General features: G+C 37.7%; 1 protein-coding gene across 8 annotated transcripts; it reads left to right on the forward strand.

Moving 5' to 3' along the window:
• The first annotated feature begins 238 nt into the window (after positions 1-238).
• Positions 239-19,847, forward strand: LOC148013832 (uncharacterized). 8 transcript variants are annotated; one of them, XR_015688741.1, is made up of 3 exons: positions 239-1,410; positions 1,811-2,012; positions 19,736-19,847. XR_015688741.1 is itself a non-coding variant. In XM_087667287.1 (3 exons), the coding sequence occupies exons 1-3, from the start codon at positions 404-406 to the stop codon at positions 12,997-12,999; spliced, it is 1,374 nt and encodes a 457-aa protein (XP_087523413.1). In that variant the 5' UTR covers positions 239-403; the 3' UTR covers positions 13,000-13,198. The 8 variants fall into 8 exon arrangements, 5 of the variants coding, with proteins under 5 accessions (XP_087523413.1, XP_087523412.1, XP_087523414.1 ...); XR_015688739.1 differs by lacking the exon at positions 19,736-19,847 and adding an exon at positions 12,809-12,933; XR_015688740.1 differs by lacking the exon at positions 19,736-19,847 and adding an exon at positions 2,180-4,283.
• The last annotated feature ends 1,593 nt before the right edge of the window (positions 19,848-21,440 follow it).

The raw sequence follows: 21,440 nt of genomic DNA on the forward strand, positions 1-21,440 counted from the left end.
AAATGCAGCTGGTCTTTGAGGGCACCAGGGTTGTATTTAGCTGGCTGGATATATATTGCATATAAGAACTGTTGGTTTTGGGAGGTGGAAAGGAAATTTAAGGGTATTAGGAAAGGTTGATGGATCTCTATGATCTTTCATATGTTGTAAAAGCCTTTATCAGAAATATTATTATCTTTTCGCGTTAATATAGTGTAGATAGAGTATCGAAGGAAACATATTGATGATTTGAGTTGCTATGAAACGAGCCCATCGCTTTGCCACCTTATCACTGCAAAGGAGTCTTTCTTGTTCTTGGCTTCTTGACAGCAGAATATCTTGTTCTTAGCTTCTTGGCGCGCGATTCTGCTGTCGCGATAACGAGCAATCGATCCCAGCTCTCTCCCGAGGTCTCAGGAGGAGGATGATACGAAATAATGCAGTCCCCAGAAAGAATGCATCTGTCGTCCATCGCACCTCCAAGGCTCTCGATGGAGCGTTTGCCCGGACGACAGGATGTGCCTCATCAGGCGACACGCATCAGAACTTCTGTGATCACTTTACCTCTGCATGTGGCCTTCCTCCTGACAGTCTTCCTAGTCCATCATCATCATCACCAGATTCACCTGCACGATCACCGTCATGCCTTAAACCAGATCTCCATCCTGCATCGGGCAAACCCCTGCGCGCTCACCATCTCCTCTCAGAACCTTGGATGCAGGGACCAGCCGATCCGGCAGGCAAATTGATCAATTTGTCTGACAGGCCCAGCCTCTGCATGAGCGTACACGGCTTAGAGGCTGCCATAGGCTCGTCAGATCATGCTGTCTACATTGTCAATGTCCGAACAGGAGAGTTCAGGAAGGCACTTTATGGCAAAGGCTATGGCCACACAGATTGGGTGACTTGCGTGGATCATCTGCCTGATGGTAGGGTTCTTAGTGGGGGCATGGACAGCAAGCTCTGCCTATGGGAACGCAGAGGTGTTCGATGCGTCGATCTCACTGGACACAGTGGCTCCATATCAGCTCTGCATGTCAAAAATGGTGGCTTGATGGCGGTAAGCTCAAGCTATGACAAGTCACTTATGCTGTGGGACCTGAGCAGGAGGAGCAAGAATGCTGTTTGCAGCTTGCAAGGCCACAGAGCAGCAGTCATGGACTTTGCAATGGGCTCAAAGGATGGACTTGTGAGTGGATGCCGTGATGGCGCTGTCATACTGTGGGATAGTGCAACAGGCTCAGCAGTCCTGCATTGCAAGAACGCTCATTCTGGTCATGTGACTGCAGTTGAATGTACTAGTTGTGAAGCCAGTGATGATCACACTTCTGGAACCACTGCAGAACTGTTCCTGACAGGAGGCCAGGATGGAGTTTTGCAAGTGTGGGATTTCAGGATTAAAGCACCAGTTTGCTCTTTGATACTTCACAGGTCAGTCTATCTCTACCTTTGTAGTGAAGCTCATCATGTTATATGTGATCATTTTGGTGTCTAGACAGCTTGTCCGTCCCACATGCCAAAGTGATGAGTAATTCTGGGGTTCAGCTTGCAGTAAGAGATATTGTACTCCAGAATCTCTTACTGGTACTTCCGCAAGGGGACAGGTGCACATCAGGATGGTGCATGTACTCAGCACTTAGCATTCAGGAGCTTTCTCTCTTTAATAGGATGAGTTTGAAATGTTGCCATGACACATTTAGTAAACTTGCAAGGCTAAATATTGAGAAATACTCAAGAAGTCAACTACATTTTAGGAATTCTACCGAGATGAACCACTATAATTATGGAATTATGCAAAACTTCATATTCTTATTTTCTTAATGTGTTGAAGGTGTCACCATTTTGCAGTTCTTCAAAGGATCAAGGCGCTGTCTCTTGCATTAAGGTCTCAAGAATATCTGCTTGTGGATGCCCACTTATAGTTACAGCAGGAGCTGATAAGATAATGAAGGTCCTTGACCCAAGGCGCTCTTTCCAAGTTCTTCATACATTGAAAGATCATCGTGACTTTATTTACAGTCTCCATTTGTCAGGTAAGTCTATTTCCCATATAGTTATCTGATGATCTTACCATTTCAGTTTGTTGTCAACATACAAGAGTTGTGTTTGAAGGGCTAGCATATCTAGGGTAACTTGTAGCCCTCCCATGCATGTTTAATCCATGTGCTTTAGACTGTTAACTCCATCTACTCTATTGCAGCTGTTGGTATTACTCCTCAAGGATTTGCATTTTTGGTATTTGATTTGTTGCACCTTTAGCTCAATGAGTCCTAAGTGGAGTTAGATATTTGGGTAATCAATATTGTTGCTCCCATTTACGATTCTATGGAGCATTTTCATGCCCTGTACGAATAAGGATGAGTACTATAGATAGCCCACCAATGTTGAAGATTGTCTAAGTTGAAGCCATCAAACTCGAGAGGTCCAAAAACCATTATGTATCTTCAATCATAGCTAGTGTCTAGATCACTATTAAAGAAGCGAAATCAATCTCCATGTAATTGAATAGAGCTAAGGCTACACACAAATCATCTCCCAAGCATGAAGTAAATATTTTCATTAAGGAGATGGAACTTTAAAGATTACTAACTGGCATTAATGTTGGATGCTATTGGAAGGAGCTTTGTAGGCCCCTGCTTATAGTTCTTCACCTAAAACAAATTATTCAACAAGCTTGAAAAGGTAGCTAACTATTTGGTATAAAGGAGACTGATCATGCACCTTGAGATGCCTCTATTTTGTCTTTGTTTTTCTCCAAATGATCTTTTTGGCTTTTTTTCATTGCATATAAAACAAACCCCTATAATTTGACATACATAAGTCAAAATCAATATCTTATTTTGGATACCGACAAAAAATAAAAGCAGGTTATTGAGATTTTGTTAGAATTAACAAAATGCCCTTTGCAATTCAAGTATAAAAGCGACTATAAATACATAATTTCAAGCAGTGTTAGAGCAATTAATTAACAAAATGGGACACATGTATTAGGGTAATATTTGTTTGTTTGCTCCATAAACAAAATATGTGACAACTCGTGTGTAGATACATTGCACATAGGTTGTTGGAGAAACTTGAGAAGAGGGAGACGTGGGATCTCTTGAGTGACAATGCCTTGCCTATAGCACGTCCGTAATTACAAAGAGTAATGGGTGATAAGCTATCTCATTCTTTAAAAAGAGCAAGATACTTAGTTTCTAGTGAATCGACCCAGAGTCTCATGCATTGACTTTGAACTTAAATGACTTTAGAAAGGTTTGTCCATTTTGACTTTTGAAACTTTGAACTTGCTCGAAATAGAATGTGCATCGATGATGAGCAATGGATGGATAGTTTGATTGATTGAAGTTGTGAATTCTAGTTAACTTTCACATCACACTTGAAATTGCGTAGTGCATGTGACTTGGTCTCTTGATAAAGTTATTACTATACATTAAACAGAAACTTGTGTAAGAAGTTGAAATTGGGTTAGTATTAGGGTAGTGGCATTGGGGAATATGTGGGGAAGATAGTGATCATTACACTCAAACTCCAATGGTGCACCATGGATCAATTGGATATAGGAATATCATGCTCACACCAATGCACCCTTTGAACTATTGGGATACACAACTTAGCTTGGGATCTTTCTTGAACTAGCACTATGGCTAGATAGGAAATTTGGATGAATTTTTGAAGATTGGATGATATCTTGCAGTGCTAGTGATGAATTTTCTGTTTGTCAATATATACTTGAAGACTTCATAAACTTGCTAGTAGACATGTTACTCCACATGGAACTCACAATTGAGTTGACAAATGGTCAAAATATAGGTTAATATCCCAATGGTCAAAATGCTATTCTTCATGGTCTTTATTGTTTCTTCTATATTCCTCATAATCTCTTTGGGTGGCCCTCCCCATCCGATCTTCTAATCGTACCATCTTCCATTTGTTACCATTAAAACCAAGAAAACATACCATATTTTAATAGGGACTACTCGGGGAAACGACTCTATACTCTTTGCTATACTTTTATAATATCAACTTTGAGAAGGCCAAAACAACCTATAAAAGGTAGAAATAATTGTTTCTTCGATCAATCCTTACATGTTATGGAGATGTCCAGTGAAGGCAACAGATTGATGGCAAAATATCAAACTTGTGAAAATATGGGAAAAAATGATGGGTGACTAGAATGATGAAAATCTTGTCTCCATATGGGAGGCATGAATTAGGGTAGATTGAAATAGGAGACCGACAAAACAAGCCAACCTGATATTGATGATATTCTACTACAATTGGTATGGTGACCAAAAGGCTAAAACAGGGAGCCCCCTGTTGAGAATCAGCAATCACACTCAAACAGCCTCTTTTTATGGAATCTCAGGGTCAAGGATATGCAGGCTAACTTATCCCATATGCACAATAGTGCCTACTGCAGTTTCCTACTTTCCTATAAAGCATTGTACTTGCTTCCTTTCTTAATGCAATGATAGTACTCTTTTCATTTCAGTAAAGTGTCAATGTCATTGTCCACATACACAAGATTGTGTTTATGAGTCCAAGTCTCAATCTTGGAACCTAATTCACTTGTGTAACAAACAGTGTCCATTACATCATGAGTCTACACTTCTCCTTCCATCCTCCATAGCTTCCGGTTATGTCATGCTCTAGATCCCGCATTTCTAACATGGTATCAGAGCCCAGTTGGGCATGGCATTGCTTCTCCAGCCTCTCTTAATTCTTCTGAACCTCCATCCAGCTCAGTGTCAGTGTATGACTTCTTTTCTCAACTCTACTCTCACTGAAGCTTCCATGGCAGCCATAGCCAGCAGCACCCTGTCAGATTGAACTGCTTATATCTCACTCCACAGGTCAAATCTCTTGGAGCTTCCTTCTGGAAAAGTATTCCCCAACTCATAAAGCTTCCCTGTATCACATCAATCCAGGACATTGGACCATCTGGAACTCAGCATTGTGAAAATCCCCAATCTCTGTTCTGTGTCTGCCATAGCCAGACACGACCTACCTTGCTTGGAGCTTCCATAACTCTTCAACCAGGCCATTTCAGCCCACGATTTCTTCTGGAGAGTTGTTCCTCTGCTCAAGGCGTTTCATCTTGGCACAATAATCAATGACATTGATGCTCCCTGGCTCCAGCATTGCAGAAATTCGACCTCGCTGTCCAGATCTGCGCCGATTCTGTTCGCGGCACCTGCGCGCTGCATACTGACCACGATCTGCACAATCTCTATGGGGCTTTGGTAGCCCATGACATAAGCTTCCTAGATATGTAAAAAGTTTTGAAAATGATGCACTGTAGCTCCTGCAATAAGCAAAAAACCAGGCCCCTGTCTCAGAAACCCTAATTCCACCATAGCCAAAAGCTTCAAAATCTTGACATTTTTTCACTGTTTCTCTCACTGAAGTTATCAACTGTGATTTTAATCACTGAGCAATACTCTCTGAAGTTCGTTAAAGTACTGTCACTCAGATCTGAAGACATCAGCATCAAATCAAGAAGGGGAAGATCACTTGGAGTAAAAGACTTTTGCAGATTTGGTATTCATTGACACTCAGTTAGTGCTTTTTAGCACTTGTGTCTCTCAATCAATTCTTCTGTTGCTCAAATCTAATAAAGTCTGAAGTTGATTTGCTACTGTTCCCGTAAATCCAACATGGGCAAAGACTCTCCAAATGCTCGATTCAAAGGAGTCGGATTCCACACTTGGCAAACCCGCATCAAGCTCATCCTGATGAAGAAGGGTCTCTGGGCCATCACAAATGGCAAAGAGAAGAAACCGCGGGATGCGGACCTTGCAACTACTTGGCAAAAGAATGATGACAGAGCCCAGGCCATTATCAAATTGGAGCTAGATGACAGTTATATCCATCACGTGGATAACTGTGAGACCTCACAGGATACATGGAAAAGACTTGACACCCTGTTCGGTGCACAATCTAAATCATCAAAGTATGGTCTCCTAATTGAATTCTTCAGGCTTGAAATGAAGTCCAGCACATCACTTGCCACACATCTTAATTACATGGAAGGACTCCTAACCCAACTTGCAGGAATCAACATTAAAATGGATGAAGATGTTTGCATCGGTGTTCTACTTAAGAGCTTGCCTCCTGAATATAATAACGTATCAACAACTTTAATCAACATGCCAAATCCTGAACTTGTTGATATCCAGGCATCACTGTTAGAAGAAGAAAATAAGCTAAAAACTAAAGAAGAACCAAGTACCTCTAGAGATGAGCATGCATTATATGTTGGCAACAGGTACAAAGGCAAGAAAGATCAGCTCTTTTGTGACTTCTGCAAAAGGACCAGACACACCGAGAAGTTCTGCCACGCAAGAAAGAGATCCCAAAAGGCCTATCTAGTCGCAGTCAAAGAAGAAGAAGGAAATGGAGCAAAGGAAGAAGAAGATGAAGATGAAGACCACCAGGATCGGAAGGACAAGACTCATCAGTCCTTGTACTCTCATAATTCTGATAGACTGTTTTAATAGCCTTGTATTTTCCTTGCCCTAATGCTTCTTGCCATAAGCTTTGTAAACTCCTTATGTAATGTGGCATTACAGTCCCTGTACACTTTGTGAGGCCCCTGTTACAGCCTCTGGATGTCCACCATGTTTATGGTACCCACACTTAGCTTTTTCTGCAACAGCCTCTGGTGTTTTGCCATGTCTGTGGTATGCCCACACTTTGCAGGTGGTTCTCATTACAGCCTCTATACACTTTGTGCCTTTCCTAGTTGTGATTGAGGAGGGGTATTGAGAATCAGCAATCACACTCAAACAGCCTCTTTTTATGGAATCTCAGGGTCAAGGATATGCAGGCTAACTTATCCCATATGCACAATAGTGCCTACTGCAGTTTCCTACTTTCCTATAAAGCATTGTACTTGCTTCCTTTCTTAATGCAATGATAGTACTCTTTTCATTTCAGTAAAGTGTCAATGTCATTGTCCACATACACAAGATTGTGTTTATGAGTCCAAGTCTCAATCTTGGAACCTAATTCACTTGTGTAACAAACAGTGTCCATTACATCATGAGTCTACACTTCTCCTTCCATCCTCCATAGCTTCCGGTTATGTCATGCTCTAGATCCCGCATTTCTAACATGGTATCAGAGCCCAGTTGGGCATGGCATTGCTTCTCCAGCCTCTCTTAATTCTTCTGAACCTCCATCCAGCTCAGTGTCAGTGTATGACTTCTTTTCTCAACTCTACTCTCACTGAAGCTTCCATGGCAGCCATAGCCAGCAGCACCCTGTCAGATTGAACTGCTTATATCTCACTCCACAGGTCAAATCTCTTGGAGCTTCCTTCTGGAAAAGTATTCCCCAACTCATAAAGCTTCCCTGTATCACATCAATCCAGGACATTGGACCATCTGGAACTCAGCATTGTGAAAATCCCCAATCTCTGTTCTGTGTCTGCCATAGCCAGACACGACCTACCTTGCTTGGAGCTTCCATAACTCTTCAACCAGGCCATTTCAGCCCACGATTTCTTCTGGAGAGTTGTTCCTCTGCTCAAGGCGTTTCATCTTGGCACAATAATCAATGACATTGATGCTCCCTGGCTCCAGCATTGCAGAAATTCGACCTCGCTGTCCAGATCTGCGCCGATTCTGTTCGCGGCACCTGCGCGCTGCATACTGACCACGATCTGCACAATCTCTATGGGGCTTTGGTAGCCCATGACATAAGCTTCCTAGATATGTAAAAAGTTTTGAAAATGATGCACTGTAGCTCCTGCAATAAGCAAAAAACCAGGCCCCTGTCTCAGAAACCCTAATTCCACCATAGCCAAAAGCTTCAAAATCTTGACATTTTTTCACTGTTTCTCTCACTGAAGTTATCAACTGTGATTTTAATCACTGAGCAATACTCTCTGAAGTTCGTTAAAGTACTGTCACTCAGATCTGAAGACATCAGCATCAAATCAAGAAGGGGAAGATCACTTGGAGTAAAAGACTTTTGCAGATTTGGTATTCATTGACACTCAGTTAGTGCTTTTTAGCACTTGTGTCTCTCAATCAATTCTTCTGTTGCTCAAATCTAATAAAGTCTGAAGTTGATTTGCTACTGTTCCCGTAAATCCAACATGGGCAAAGACTCTCCAAATGCTCGATTCAAAGGAGTCGGATTCCACACTTGGCAAACCCGCATCAAGCTCATCCTGATGAAGAAGGGTCTCTGGGCTTCCAAAGTCCTTGCTTAACTCATGCTAAAGCTCAGAAGCAAAATATATGCATTGCTAGTAGGGATATAGGAGCGCTAGTTGTTTCAACCCATTCTTTTGTATGCATTTCTTGTGTTTCGAGTGTGCTCACATTTTCGGCAATTAGTTTCCAATTGCTTTGCATTTATTTTCAGGGATGGATGATCTATTTATACTTGGTGGAGCAATCAATCTTTCTTTTTTGTGATCATCATTTTATGTGGCCATCAACATTGTTTTATTTTGGAAGTGTAGTTGGCTAGCCTAGTTGACTAACTCTACTAGTTTTTAGTATTTCTTACTATTTATAACAAGTTGTCTAACTGTTGCCATCATTTATAGGTGTTCTTCTATAGATTTTAGTAGCACAAAGTTGACTCTAAGTTGTCGTCTGGCTTTGGTGCTATCATTTGTCATAAGCCTAATCTAGTGCCCTATTTGACACCTTGGGCTTTGTATTTAGCTTGCATTCAAATTGCATGCTCGTTGAGCGTATCATCACCAAAGTGAGAACTTGGAGACTTTATGAAGAGAAGACCACATTTAGATTGCTATTTGGAGCAAATTTGTCTCGAATAGTATGACCTTACTACTTTATTTGGGCCTTTTACAAAATGCACATGATATCTATAACTCATGTAGCTAATTTACCCTCCATTTGGGCTACTTGATACCAAAATATAGATCTACAAGAGTTATAGAGTATCACTAATTCAATTATTTTAATGACTTGAATGATGAGTTTGTCTATTCTTCTAAAGATGTGCGCTCAATCACCAAATCATCACAATGAGTGAAATGAATATAGAAGTATAGAGCCATCTCACTTAAGGGGTCTGGAAGATTGGAGCACTTTTCTCCTCTTACATCTTTATATATTTCTCAAAGGGCTAGTACTTCTAGTCCTCACATGGCCATTATGGCACCCTATGTACATGTGCCAATTCTTCCTTCATTGCCAAAAGAAGATTGAATTGATGGGTTTAACTACTCATGTTGGTCTTGCAAAGTGGAGTACATTCTTGACACCTTTGATCTATTGTCTCTTGTTATTACTCCTATTCATTGATTGATGGAGGATCCCAACATTGGTTCTACGATGGATTGGGCTTCTTTATGAGATGAACTCAACTCTTGAGCTCAATATTTTCTCTTTATGATTCCACACGATTATGTTCTTATACATGTGCATAGATTTTAGACAACCATGGAGGTGTGGAGGAAGCTCTTTTCTCTTTATCATGAGAAGACCTTTACCCACCATATTATCCTACTAAAGGAACTTCTTTTATGAAAGATCACATCAATAAGTTGGAGGATATTGGGGATGAGCTTGTTGTTAGCAGATATGTCAACTCACGTGTGAGACTATGCATGATTTAGGGATGCACATTATTTAGGATATTTTAGGCATTTTTTATGGTCCTCCTTTTGGTCATACTTAGCACTTATTGGTGGCTAAGCAGTATTAAATGCTCTTCGACCTGATCATATTGAGGACATATTTTTGTCCTATATATTCAAGCTTCTCTTCCTCACCTAGTCACTCATCTGCCATCACATGTGTGGAGACTCTGTGGAGAGAGGAGCTAGAGTTGCTCATTATTGTATGAGACTATCTCGTGTTGGATATATGGATTTAATTTTCCAAGCATTCCTATCCGCGATTACCTCTAGCTGGGTGACTACATTGTCATGCCATTTTTGTTTCATGAAAATTTTGGCTCATGTAGCTAAAAATCCAAGTAGTCCCCTTCCAAAACATTTTTTCTTATCACATGATTGTGAGGATCATCTCATGAAGATTGCTACTATTGGAAGGATCAATGTGAAGATTGTGATCAAACGGGTCGTGAGGATCATTGTGAAGACTTTAGAGATTGCAATATTGATTAAGATGTAGGCCATGATTGGATTCTTCATGATTTGAATCTTTCTCCATCACATGCATCTTCCATTTTGTGGGTGGCCATCATGGCATAACAATTCCTATTTTGAAAAAAAATCCACTCATTTGAGATATGATAATTTTTACCCTTCTACTTCAAGCATGCTTAGATCCAACACTAGCTAAAAATCCAAGAAATCCCCTTCCAAAACATTTTTTCTTACCACATAGATTTCTAAAGCATACTTACAAGAAATTTATTCTAATTCCCTTGTCTCATGCTCCAATATCAATTATATTTATTGGCTTCAATAAATAATTTACATTGGTATTGACAATTGATGTTTCACATTAGGTGAGAGTTTTTCCTCCATCACCTTGCCTTTCAGCAAGCACTTCATCAAATAGAGAACAAAAGGAATAAACAAAAGGGAAGTAGCATCTCCTTTGGTGATTCCCTCAAACCCCCTATTCATTTTAGAGGGGAATATCAATATTAATTATGTGATTGTGGATTCCCTAACCCTTCTATCGGTTTTAAAGGAGCATTCCTAGGACAATAAGGTGTTTTTTCAAGAATGCATACTATCACATGGCTTTCACATCATGCAATGATTTATTTACTTTTCCTCTTCTTTGACTCACCTTTTCTTGTCTCTAGCGTGCCCCCCACATGTGCGATATCAATAGCAATGATATAGTTGTGGATTCCTAAACCTTCTATCTATTTTAGAGGGGTATTCCTAGGATGATGAGGAGTTTTTTCAAGAATGCACACTATTACTAGCCCTTATATCATTCAATGACTTCCTTTCCCTCTTCTCTAAGTCCCCCTTTTCTTGTCTTTAAATGCCTCCCACATGCTTTTTGATCCTTGGTGTCCTTCATTGTCAAGAGTGCTTTATGATGCCTTTGATAGCTTATTATTATCATCTTTTGTTCGGTTTAGGGATGTGGCTCATCTATTCTTGATTGGATTCTTTTAGTGTGAATCATTTGAGGCCTCTCCACTTTAATTGGCTTGTTTCAAGGGCTTCATCTAGAGGGGGTCGTGCGACTTGGGTAGACATCTACAATGGTGCACTTCATTTGTATATATATGGTCCAATATTCCATCATATTTATTGCCTCTTTTCAACCATACCAAGATTTGAGATGGAGTGTTAAACTAGTCATTTTTCTTTATCTTTTGTGTACATCTCTTGCTTGTGAATCACAGTCTTAGTTAGATAAGAACTTTGGGAGCTCTATCTCATTATCTAAGTCTATCATTTAATTTTGAGTGTTAATCTTATTTATTTTAAGTACATTAGTTGGAGATTAGAATGCATGTGCCACTTATCTACTTGAGTATATTCACATTGCATACTTATGATTATTAAATATATCACAATATATACTCATTAAGGTCAATGATTAGAAAGACATCTGGTAGTCCTCCAAAACATGATGTGGAGCTTAATCTCTTCAATTATGGCATGGTGAGTTTTTCTTTCATTTTCTTTCTCTGATAAAGTATATACACATGTAGCCCTTGATTGCTTATTTGACTTATTGCTTGCTCAGAATGATCTTGTGCTAATGTTGATCTTAAGGTTAATGGCTACCACACATCTAATTGAATCTTACTAAAAATGTGGAAAATGCCTCCAAGTGGAGTTTGACTAGCTTTAAATGATCAATTTGACTTGTGTATATCTTTTAAATTTGCAAAACATAGTGTATAGATTTGTATCTCTCAATAATTCTTGGGTAGCTCCAATCTCATAGTAGATCTCATCTTCATGCACTCCACATTCCACGAGTTGCATAGTGTGCTTCGATGGTTCTTATACTTTACCTTCATTTTTTTCCTTTCAAATACTAGCCATTCTTTTTCTTTTCTTATCTTCCTTAAATGTCTTTACATACATTCTTATTTTTAGTCTTATGTCTACACTCTAGTACCTTATAGATGTATTAGCATATACTATTCCTTCTTCTTGGATCATATTCTGGATCCATTTGCTACAACATTATTGTTGAAATGTTCCCCTTTAATAGGATCATGTGAATTCTCCTTTATTTGGTGGAAAAGGGAGATGTGTTGGATCCATGAGAGTAGATATAAATACACCAATGGATGGTGCTAATATTGGGACTCCATATAAGCAAGAGAAACTTGCCTATGCCTATAAAAGAGGATTTATTCGACATTGAATAATCTTTCCACACACAATTTGATCAAGATTGTGTTTAGTTCTCTTTCCTCTCCATAGACATTCTCTTCCACACACAATCATGAATGCTCCATGGTACCATCCTCCATAACTATGTTATCAAGCTCATGAATATGTGTGGATACACCAACATTTCAACAATTGTACCTTTTTAATGTTGGGCCTCTTATTAATTTTGAGATTGATCTCTAGTAATTTGTTTGTTGAAGTAACAGAGTCATCATTACTTGAAGTTGGTTAGAGTGGGGGGGGGGGGGTGTGTGTGCGGGGGATTAGCACATTTGATCCTTGAAGTGAATGTAACAAGGTAATAATACATGGAGCTTCATGATGCCTTAATATATCACATAGTTTGCAATTTGCATTGCCTTATGTTCCTCGTCATTACATATCAAAGGACCTTTTGCACCCTTGTCTCACACAGCTTCTCAAGATTAATTGTAATAACCTTCATTTATGATTCAAAGGGAGTACTTTAAAAATGATTTTTCTTTTTAGGATCCCTAGCATGGAGTGGAGGTGGTGATGGATCCCTTCTTGCACATGACCTCATTGGTGGTAAATGTTTGTATGGATTGGGAGCATCTCGAAATGGCGCAGTGCGGTGCATAGGGATTACACATCCTAAACTTGATAATTTAATATGTTGCGGTGATGATGGCTATGCATTAGTGTACACTCTTACATGAAGCATATATTTTCAAGGATAGCAAGACTCCACTATTATGATCATTACTAGAAAGTTTAATCATGAATTTTCAACTACCAAGAACCTTTTCAATGTGCTAAATGTCTAAATTTAGCAAAAAATTAAAGAAAAAATATTTTAAGCAAACAACACTAGAAAAAAGCAAGCTCTTAAAGAGTTGATTGTACTAATGTGAATGTGCTACTCGAAGAAACAATTTAGTCCTTTTGAGGTCCTTTTAATCTCAAGAGTTAGCTTTTCTCTTCCTAATAATGCACATTCTACCCTCAAATTTCCATAATAGTTTCGTTGCTAATAATCTCTTATTGGGTTTAACAACCCATTTTGAGAAATTCTTTTTATTACCCTTTCAAAATCTTTCATGAGGGTGAAAGCATGGCTAGGTGGTATGAAAATTCCACTATTTTGGTGGTTTATAGAAATTTCATTTAATGCTCGAAATTTACAAAGCAAAGGTCCAATAAAGAAAAACTGCAACATCTAATTTATAATTTCACAATCTAAGTCTTTTCTACTTATCATGTATCTTGTCAACCCACTTTGCATATGTTTATTAAAATGTTCAAGCATGTTTAACACAAGCCTTAGAACAATAATAACTTTTTCCTTACTTCTTGAGGATTTTAAGGCTTTGATTGATATTTAATATAATAAATACAAGCACATCTACCATGCACATAATATTTAATACAATGCATATGAGCATATTGGTCATTTACATAACATGGGGGAGTTGGAAAACATTATAACCTTAACAAACATATTGCTTATCATTATTTTATCATCAATGTTGATGGGTAGATCTAATTGGACACATACTACCAATTTCTTCATAAGATCAAAGTTGATAGGTAGATCATATCATAACTAGCTATCTTTGCTTTGCGAAAATTCATTACAAGGAAAAACTTGTTCCAATTGCTTAGGTTTTGCACCATGTATTTAGACACTTGTGATACTTCTTGGAGATTTGTAGTTGGCATTGAAGAATGCATGTGAGAGAAACATAATCTTATGAAGTACAAATTCTTGGTAGAGTAAACGATAGGAAGTTATATGCTCAATGTTGATTCTAGTTTTTATTTACGAGGTTTTCTAATCATTTTTTCCTATGAGACTTGTAAGATAATAGCTCATCTTTGATTTCAAAACATCCAAGTCTAAAACCATTGGTCATGTAACAATTCACTAATGATAGAACAATCATACAACGGACATCAATTGTACAAGACTATTAGACAATGACTCCTAAAAATATAGTTCGGGAAACATTAGTAAATATGGTGACTACTATATCGGATTAAGAAAATGATTAGTTAATGTCTTTCATAAGAAAAAAACCTTTGCATGGAAATTTCATTTATAGAAATACTCTTTCGCATGAAAGAATATTCCTTTATAAAAACATGGATTGTATCATACCCTTCATGTTTAACTAGACTATATAATCAAGGGATTGTAATGATAATGATAAAAAAATGTAAATCCAAAATAAAATAAATATAATGTTATTATTTTTTAAAAGAAAATGATTTTACAATGTATTTAAGTGAATGAGATTTGCTAGTAGACTAAAAGAGAAAACTATTAACTCACCCTTAACCAAGGTACCCTCGAGTTTGAATAACCCACACACTCTCTTAATCAATGTACCCTCAACTTTAAAAAAATAACAGTATCTCTCCTTGATTGCATGGTTGGGATATGGCTGGTCTCTTGTTTTATTATGTACTTGCCATTGCACCTCACATTTCTTAACCATAGCCACTTGATCAAAAGAGCTAATCATCATAATGTGCACTTATATTTGCAATTCACATTCCTTAGTTATAGTAGTCCACTAATCAAAGGTCCCAAGTATTACATTTAGTACTTGGGACTGTCAATCAATGGTCTATTGCAATTACAAAATGTTAACTAGATAGAAAAGTGCACAATGAAACAAGAGAAAAGTAAGAAAGCCACATTCCAACTGTGAAATCAAGGACATCTAGTGTTATTCAAAGTCGAGGGTACCTTAGTTAAGGGGATGAACTAAAAGTTCTCTATATTAGTCTACTAATTAATCTATTTATAAACACATCTAAATTTTGTTTTATTAATTATCTTCTATTTTCATAATTTAAAATTCTAAGGATAATTTTTGTATAAAATGGTATAAAGATAAGTTTGCTAATAATAATGAAGACTATAATGTAGAAAAAAACTTTTTCATACAAAATTATCTTTGAAATGAAACATTAAACAATCTTTCATAAGAAACAATATTTCGTAAGAAACATTAGTGCTTGTCTGATAGTTAGGGTATTTTATACACTATATGAGGGTATTGAACATATAAATTGTATTTAAGTGAATGAGATTTGCTAGTAGACTAAAAGAGAAAACTATTAACTCACCCTTAACCAAGGTACCCTCGAGTTTGAATAACCCACACACTCTCTTAATCAATGTACCCTCAACTTTAAAAAAATAACAGTATCTCTCCTTGATTGCATGGTTGGGATATGGCTGGTCTCTTGTTTTATTATGTACTTGCCATTGCACCTCACATTTCTTAACCATAGCCACTTGATCAAAAGAGCTAATCATCATAATGTGCACTTATATTTGCAATTCACATTCCTTAGTTATAGTAGTCCACTAATCAAAGGTCCCAAGTATTACATTTAGTACTTGGGACTGTCAATCAATGGTCTATTGCAATTACAAAATGTTAACTAGATAGAAAAGTGCACAATGAAACAAGAGAAAAGTAAGAAAGCCACATTCCAACTGTGAAATCAAGGACATCTAGTGTTATTCAAAGTCGAGGGTACCTTAGTTAAGGGGATGAACTAAAAGTTCTCTATATTAGTCTACTAATTAATCTATTTATAAACACATCTAAATTTTGTTTTATTAATTATCTTCTATTTTCATAATTTAAAATTCTAAGGATAATTTTTGTATAAAATGGTATAAAGATAAGTTTGCTAATAATAATGAAGACTATAATGTAGAAAAAAACTTTTTCATACAAAATTATCTTTGAAATGAAACATTAAACAATCTTTCATAAGAAACAATATTTCGTAAGAAACATTAGTGCTTGTCTGATAGTTAGGGTATTTTATACACTATATGAGGGTATTGAACATATAAATTGTATTTTTAAATAATATGAATATATAAATGCAACTTATATAACTACTTATTCTAGCATTCATTTTATGAATGGTGAGCTTCAAGAGACAATATAGTTTTGGGGTCTTAAGTGTGTTAACACATGAATCAAGGAAAAAATCCTTGTAACCAACACCCACAATAACATAGGCTTAATATATATCTTAGACTCTGCCAATTGTATTTCTAGATACACTTTTCTTACACATATACATTTCCCCTAGCCACCCTTTTCACCATCTTACATGAAGGGGGATCCGAAGAAGATATGGGATCAAAGACCAAAATCATACATGCATGTCTAAGGCCATGCATCTATTGTCCATATGTGAAGTGGTTATCCTTGCATGATATGGCTTCATGATATGACACATGAGTAGGAAAAGGTTGAAACCGTTTTTTTTCTTTAAAATGGACTACAAATTTATGCAAGAAACATAGCTTAGTGGATAGGAACTTGGTGTGATAATGAGGTGGTCATGAGCTCAAATCTCGGGTACAAGGTGCATGTGCTATTGAGGGGTTGCACTGGTGACTATATTTGCATTGCTTACTCAATGCCTCAATATGCATGTACTATGTTGATGCCATGTCTTTCAAATCTCCCCTCCACATGAGATAGTTTTTTTTTTTTTGGGGGGGGGGGGGGGTTCCTTACAACTATATCACATGGAGGGAAGATTTGTGAAGACATGGAATCGACAACCAAGATGTAAGACACCTAAAATTTTTACTTTAAAAATATAATTAGAAGAAACTACCTTATATTGGGGTGGGGGTGTGCAGCTTGAATATGTAGTTGTTTCCATGCGCCCCCCCCCCCAAATGTGACTTCCTAGCCACATGTTGGCCCTTGATTTAATGTATGTCCCTCCTCCATCCAATGCATACAACTAGAAATTATATACATGGGCCATTGATTGCACCCCCTCCCTCCTCTACCTCATCATCCCCTTCCCACTCCCCCATGTCATGAACATTCTAGTTGCCCCTTGCTTGTATAGGGTTTCATAAAGGCACCCTCCCCCTATTCCTCCATCATCACACAAGCTAGGTTTCCTCCCCCACATGTGTGTGTGTGTGTGTGTGTGTGTGTGTGTGTGTGTGTGTGTGTGTGTGTGTGTGTGTGTGTGTGTGTGTGTGTGTGTGTGTGTGTGTGTGTGTGTGTGTGTGTGTGTGTGTGTGTGTGTGTGTGTGTGTGTGTGTGTGTGTGTGTGTGTGTGTGTGTGTGTGTGTGTGTGTGTGTGTGTGTGTGTGTGTGTGTGTGTGTGTGTGTGTGTGTGTGTGTGTGTGTGTGTGTGTGTGTGTGTGTGTGTGTGTGTGTGTGTGTGTGTGTGTGTGTGTGTGTGTGTGTGTGTAAAGGAGTTTTTCTACACCCCACACCCTATACACCCCCCAAAAGCATCATGTGGGAATAACAAAGAGCCATGAGGCTAGAGAGAGAGAGAGAGAGAGAGAGAGAGAGAGAGAGAGAGAGAGAGAGAGAGAGAGAGAGCGAGCGAGAGAGAGAGAGAGAGAGAGAGAGAGAGAGAGAGAGAGAGAGAGAGAGAGCTCTTACCCTCCTCTTAGTTATCTGTCTTTTCATTCTTATGAGCGATGGCACCCTAGCATCACATGGTAAGTACATTTTAAACAAATATGCCAATCACACAAAATCAACTCACCCACGTGTCTCCCAATCGTAATTTAATTGTTAAAATCACCTTTGTTAGTTCAAGAAATAAGAGAAGGATGAGTCAAGGCATAGAATAAGGTGGATGATAATGCATAGCCTTGACAATGACCTAGTATTTCTAAATGCCACTAACCATAGGAATCTTAGGAGATTTCATTATTCATGTTTACCTAGGATACCAAGGAAGAGTCTCATCATGAATGTGTTCACCTTTAAATAGCTTCAGCAATATGAAAGTAGATTAAAAGATAAAATGATAGAAAATTGGGTGGGGAGTGAAATAAGAGAAATGTAGGATACCAAGGAAGAGTCTAATGAGCGATGTCTTCACCTTTTGTGTAGTTATGGTGATATGAAAGAGTCTAATGAGCAATGTAGGATACCAAGGAAGAGTCTAATGAGCAATGTATTCAACTTTTTTTTAGTTATGGTGATATGAAAGAGACTTAAAGATGCAATGATAGATAGTTGGGTAGGGAGTGAAGTAACATAAACGAGAGTTAGTAATAAAGTTAGTTGAATGGTAAAGTGGGTGTATGAATATAAATAATCTTGTGAAGATGTAGAATAAAAATTGATCTTAAAACGAAAAACTTTACTCGTAGCGCAACAATGCAAGAAAAATCAGGCTAAAGTAGTAGGCCAATACGTAGAGGCTAGAGTTAGATAATATCACTTGGCTAACAATGTATTACGAAGGATACAAATATACTCCTTTGAGGTAGTGGGCCATCCTTCAAGTTGCAAAAGGTAAGACCTTGGAATTTTCTAGAGTAGGGCTATAATAAGGGGAATATGCCTTAAGTAGGTACTCAAGAAAACTATGAATAATTGGATTCAATAGACAAATGTCTCTGGTTAGAAAAGAGGAGCATTACACTGCATTAGGATTTGAGACTAGTTCTTGAATTCCCATGTTAATGGGAATAGTCTATAGATATATATGATATATAATTGTCTTGCAACATATCTAGTGATTGTAGGAAAGCCTCGATATTGAAGATAGGGATCATGCAATTATATTTTTTTCATGCATCGGTATGGTGTTATCTAAGATAGGGATCATGCAATAGTATTGTTGGGATAGTTGAACCATGAAGCTGCAACAATTTCTTGAGCTATACCTTGTGTGTATATGGATGTGTAGCTAGATTATAGATATGGATCATGCAATGGTATTAGATTGAGCATGATGACCATCATGTGTGTATGGATATGCTATTTTTAAAGGTAGGGATTATGCAATGGTATTGGATTAACATATGTGCAAATGCCATGATTTCTCAAAAGTAGAATTACTATTTATAGAAGTGTTAGTGGCTTGGGTTACTATTTTTGGAAGAAGTCTATCTTGGTGATTGTGGATGTGATCAACATGAATAATCTTGGAGAATTGTGATTGGCATTGTACTCTCCCCCTTGTGACTTGTCAAGCTTGGCTTTATCACCTTATTAGATATTACAATGCAGAATGTGATATCACCACCTAGATGATGAGGTCAAATTTTTAAGGAAGGTTTCCCTCTATGGCAGTGTGGCACAATGTATGGGCAATGGAGAGACCTCAATTCTAAAGAGGGGAAAGAGTGAGAAAATTGGTAAGGAGATGGATTTCAATGCTCGAATTGAGAATGGGAAACCTAAGAAGGGATTGAAATATCAAATGACAAGACATCAAATCTTTGATTGAGACTAGATAAAATAATCAAATAAAAATAAGAAAGGAGCTATTTGGAAAATATTATTTTTAATTGTTTTTATATTGTGCTCAAAGGATGTGTATTGAACCTCATGTATAGGATAATTCATTAATATATTCTTATGTGTCTCCACACTATGGTAGGACCTTAATTAACTAACTATGTCATGTGTGTAGATGGAAAGAATGTTGATAGTTGTCATGATGATGCTATCCTTTGGACATGTGGACCATTTCTCAGGGAAGTTACTATATGTATATTCTCTACATCATGTGCGTTCAAGGATTATTTATAAATATCCTTATCTGCGAATTTTTCCTAAATAAAACATAACCCTTTTCTATTCAATTTGTAAATAACACATTTATATTACACCCTTCTATATGTAAAAAATGTATAAAAATGGTATTTTAAAAGTACATTTTTTTGAACCCACGTGATGCACACATATATTCATGAGTAACTTACCTAAGGACCCAATTAGTATAATAGAATTTATTAGGACAAGGCCAAACATTTGATTGCCTAAGTTGAGTCATAGATTCTGGCTAGCATAATTTCTCCATCGTTTTAGGGGGTTGGAGTACTAAGATCATGTCAACATAGAGGGGTCAATGGTCAACTCCCCCTTGTCTCTCACTCTCTTTGAACCAAGTGTGTTATTAGTTTGCTCTCATCCTTGATTGATTGCAAAGTGACATTTCTTGGGGCTGAGAGCTAGATTACTAATAGAGGCTAATAGATTACAAATTCCTCAAGTTGATCCTAGTGAGGCCATATTACTCTACTATGAGATAGGAGGCTTGGAAGTCACCTAAGTCACTTGACCTATGAAGTTCATGAGTCCGAAGGGTCTTGATGGGGCTCCTTGGAAAAGGCATCTAAGGAACTACCAAACATTCCTTTCCCTAGGTCTTGACTAGGGGGGATACATCACCCATGGTATTAGAGAAGAATATAATCAAAAATTAAATAATATTGGATTTTTGTGCACAAGGAGTTAGGGAGATAATGTAATGTTAAAATTATGATGTCGATTGTTAGATACCACCTCCAATCGATAATAGGGATTTGGAAGAGAGGAGATTCCTCAGAAAGCAAGTGAGACTATGCAAGGGCTAACTCTAGGGGGCTAGAATTCCTAGTTTGTCACACTTCAAGAGTATACTTCCTACATGTCCATAACACAACAAGTAGCATGCTTTTATCAAGGTCTAAATCCACCCCTCAATGGGTGAATAGAAACAATGAGGCTTGCTAATTTAGAAAAAGCTTATAGATTCTTGATGAGTCTATTATTCTATGCTTAGGTGGTCCCAATAATTCAAAGGCTTATCATAACTACAAATAGGATTAATTAGGACCAAATAATGAGTAATTTAAGATCTTATCTTAGAGAAAACTTAGTGTTGTTTTAGGAGGTTGGGTGAGACTATGCTCTATAAGCAAAGGGGTCAAGATTTCTACTCTGCTTGTTTCTCACTCTCATTGAACCAAGCGTACTCCAAGCTTGTCTATTCACACAAGTGCGCTACCCTTACTTGATACTAGAAGGCTATTAGGACACCTTAGAATTTTCCAACTAGGAGCCTTAGGTTGATCCTTGTGGGGATGTAATCCAATGCTTCCCTTGTGAGATAGACTCAAGTATCAATTGAACAATAGAGTCAACGTATTAGTAAAATAGCTTGTGACCATTTGATTAATTTTTTGCAAATCCGTTATGTTGTTCTAACAATGGAGACAGACACACACAAGATGTGAAAACTCCAATAATCATAATGTGTGAACGGCCTTCCCTTTATTCAAATGTTGCTAAAAGAATAAAGAATTAAGTGACATTGATGGGCATCTACCACCTGCAATGTACGTGTGTGGGTA

The sequence above is a fragment of the Lygodium microphyllum genome, chromosome 25 (assembly GCF_053477565.2).
Source record: "Lygodium microphyllum isolate KBCC chromosome 25, Lygodium_microphyllum_v1.1.10, whole genome shotgun sequence".
NCBI lineage: Eukaryota > Viridiplantae > Streptophyta > Polypodiopsida > Schizaeales > Lygodiaceae > Lygodium > Lygodium microphyllum.

Bases quoted from the DNA above. Each gene is read 5' to 3' on its own strand.
- LOC148013832 (XM_087667286.1), top strand. From the start codon at position 404: ATGATACGAAATAATGCAGTCCCCAGAAAGAATGCATCTGTCGTCCAT. The intron at 1,411-1,827 runs GTCAGTCTATCT...ACCATTTTGCAG, and splicing joins TGCTCTTTGATACTTCACAG to TTCTTCAAAGGATCAAGGCG. The intron at 2,013-12,808 runs GTAAGTCTATTT...TTTTCTTTTTAG, and splicing joins TTACAGTCTCCATTTGTCAG to GATCCCTAGCATGGAGTGGA.